The sequence below is a fragment of the Motacilla alba genome, chromosome 25 (genome assembly GCF_015832195.1).
Source record: "Motacilla alba alba isolate MOTALB_02 chromosome 25, Motacilla_alba_V1.0_pri, whole genome shotgun sequence".
Classification (NCBI taxonomy): Eukaryota; Metazoa; Chordata; class Aves; order Passeriformes; family Motacillidae; genus Motacilla; species Motacilla alba.
The window spans coordinates 505,519-507,843 of NC_052040.1; the positions used below are offsets into that span (position 1 = coordinate 505,519).

At 55.6% G+C, this 2,325-nt stretch overlaps 1 protein-coding gene across 1 annotated transcript; it reads right to left on the reverse strand.

Annotated features, from left to right (window-relative positions):
• Positions 1-1,567: 1,567 nt before the first annotated feature.
• LOC119711590 (claw keratin-like) lies at positions 1,568-1,942 on the reverse strand. The gene has a single exon (XM_038161966.1). It carries the CDS (start codon positions 1,940-1,942, stop codon positions 1,568-1,570), a length of 375 nt encoding a protein of 124 aa, XP_038017894.1.
• Positions 1,943-2,325: the final 383 nt, after the last annotated feature.

The following is a 2,325-nucleotide window of genomic DNA, read 5'->3' on the forward strand; positions in this document are numbered from 1 at the left end:
CCACGTCACCCTGCAATCCTTAAAGACACTGGCGCTGTTCCTCACACGCTACATAACATTTCAAACACGGCCAGGAGAGATGGGGAAAGGTTTATTATCAATTTATTCCGGAAGAAATCCCCAATTCCATGAGGGAGCATCAGAGTCGTGTCCAGGTTATCCCGGTTATTGAAGGGGAAGAGTGCCCAGGGGTGGGAACGGGGCTGGAGCAGCTGGAGAAGGGAATGGAGGATCCTGAGGGAGCTGAGGGGGCTCAGCCTGGAGAAAAAGGGGATCCAGGGGGAATTTGGGATCTGCCATGGGGAATTTGGGATCTGATCCCAGGGAATGGGGCAGGACAAGAGGGAACGGCCTCGAGCTGCGCCAGGGGGGGCTCAGGGTGGGAAATTTGGGGAAATTCCTCCTGGAAAGGGTGGCCAGGCTTTGGAAGGGGCTCAGGGATGTTTGGAGTCACCACCCTGGAGGTTTCCAAGGAAGGACTGGACGTTGGTCTGAGGGACCAGGTGGGCACCAGGCACAGCTTGGACTCTGTGATCCTGGAGGGTTTTCCAACCCTGTGCTCTGCTCCTGTCACTGCCAGGATCCCCAGGACACCAGGAAGAGGAACCAGGAAAGCCAATACTGAGCCAAAATCTCCACGGAAACTGGGAATGTGGGGAAGGAAGGGACAGCTGTGGCCCACAGACCACAGACCTCGGCCAGATCCCTTGGGAATTTCACTCTCCTGGTGACAGGATGGGGTTGGTGCAGCAGGACAGGGGACACACAGAGACACCCACAGGCCAATAACCTGCTGTGACATCTGGTTTATTGAGGAAGAACAGGTGAGACACAGCACAGGTTACAAATCACCCACAAGCCGTGGTTTGATGCGGGGTGACTCAGGGAATGTCTGGGGCTGCTCCTCCTGGTGACAGCCAGCCCTGGTCACGCAGCACGGCAGCAGAGCAGGGGATGGGGAGCTGCAGAAGCATTTTTATCCATCAGTAGCCAGGGAAAGAGCTTAGAAATGGATCTGAAGAGGGTGTCAGATCAGATCCTTGACATTGCCACAGTCACAGAAGCACAGAATGGTTTGGGTGGGATTTTAAAGATGATCCAGTCCCACCCCTGCCATGGGCAGGGAACCTTCCACCATCCCAGGTTGCTCCAAGCCCCATCAAGCCTGGCCTTGGAAACTTCCAGAGGGATGAGGCAGCCACAGCTTCCCTGGGCAACCTGTGCCAGGTCCTCACAAGAAAGAATTCCCTCCTAATTTCTCCCTAAAATCTAAATTTCAAAAATCTAAAATCCTAGTTGCTCCCTAATCTAAACCTACTGCCACAAAGATCCCAACAAGCCCCCATGGAATCAGGAACAGCCCATAGCTTTGAGAACAGAATGCTTGGAAAGAGAAAAAAAGCTTTAGAGAAAGAAAATCAGGAAGGGTAGAAGGATGGAAATGGATTTTTGAGGCGTTCAAACATCCACAGATGGTTTTAATGCCGCCCCAAATGCTCAGCTCTCCCTGAGCGCCGTGCCCCAGAGCTCGGCCGTGGTGCCGCGTTCCGCCGGTCACGCCCTGGCCTTAGCAGCAGGGTCTGCAGCTGCCCACTGGGTACCCCCGGCCCCATCTGGCCCCACCATAAACTTGAGAAGCTCCAGGGGTTCGGGCAGCACCAAAACCACCTCCAACGACAGCTCCAACACCGGCTCCGACGCCTGCTCCGATGCCAGCTCCGACTTCGGGGACTCCCACGGAGCCCACGGCGCTCTGCTGCGGGAAGGTGCTGAGGATGGGCCCGGGGAAGGTGACAACCACGGGAGGAGGGTAAATGACCACCGTGGAGTCCGGGCACTGCCGGACACAGGGCTCGTTGCAGGAGTCAGCCACGGGCTGGGGCACGGCCACGCCGCAGGGGGAGGCGCTGCCGTCGGTGCAGGGGCTCAGGGAGTGAACCATGGCTCGGGGGTGGGGGATCTGTGGGGCAGGAAAATAAAACAAAATTCAGATGGGTTTCATAATCAAACATGAGGATGAAAGGCCACGAAGAGGCTCAAGGGGCAGGGAGGATTCTGATAGCTCAGCACCCAAAATACGTCCCTGAATTGTGTACTGAACACAAATGGAAAATTCATGGAATGTTACTTAGATCTCGCCCAGATCTGCATTTCCCAGTGGCTGAACAGCCACAAATGGTTTCATTGACACAATCCCAGAGTGGCTGAAGTTGGAAAATCCTTCCAGGAGTCCAACCTGTGATCAATCCCCACCTTCCCAACCAGACCAGAGCACCGAGTGCCACACCCAGTGGTTCCCACCAGCAGAATGTCAGCCTGATCCCA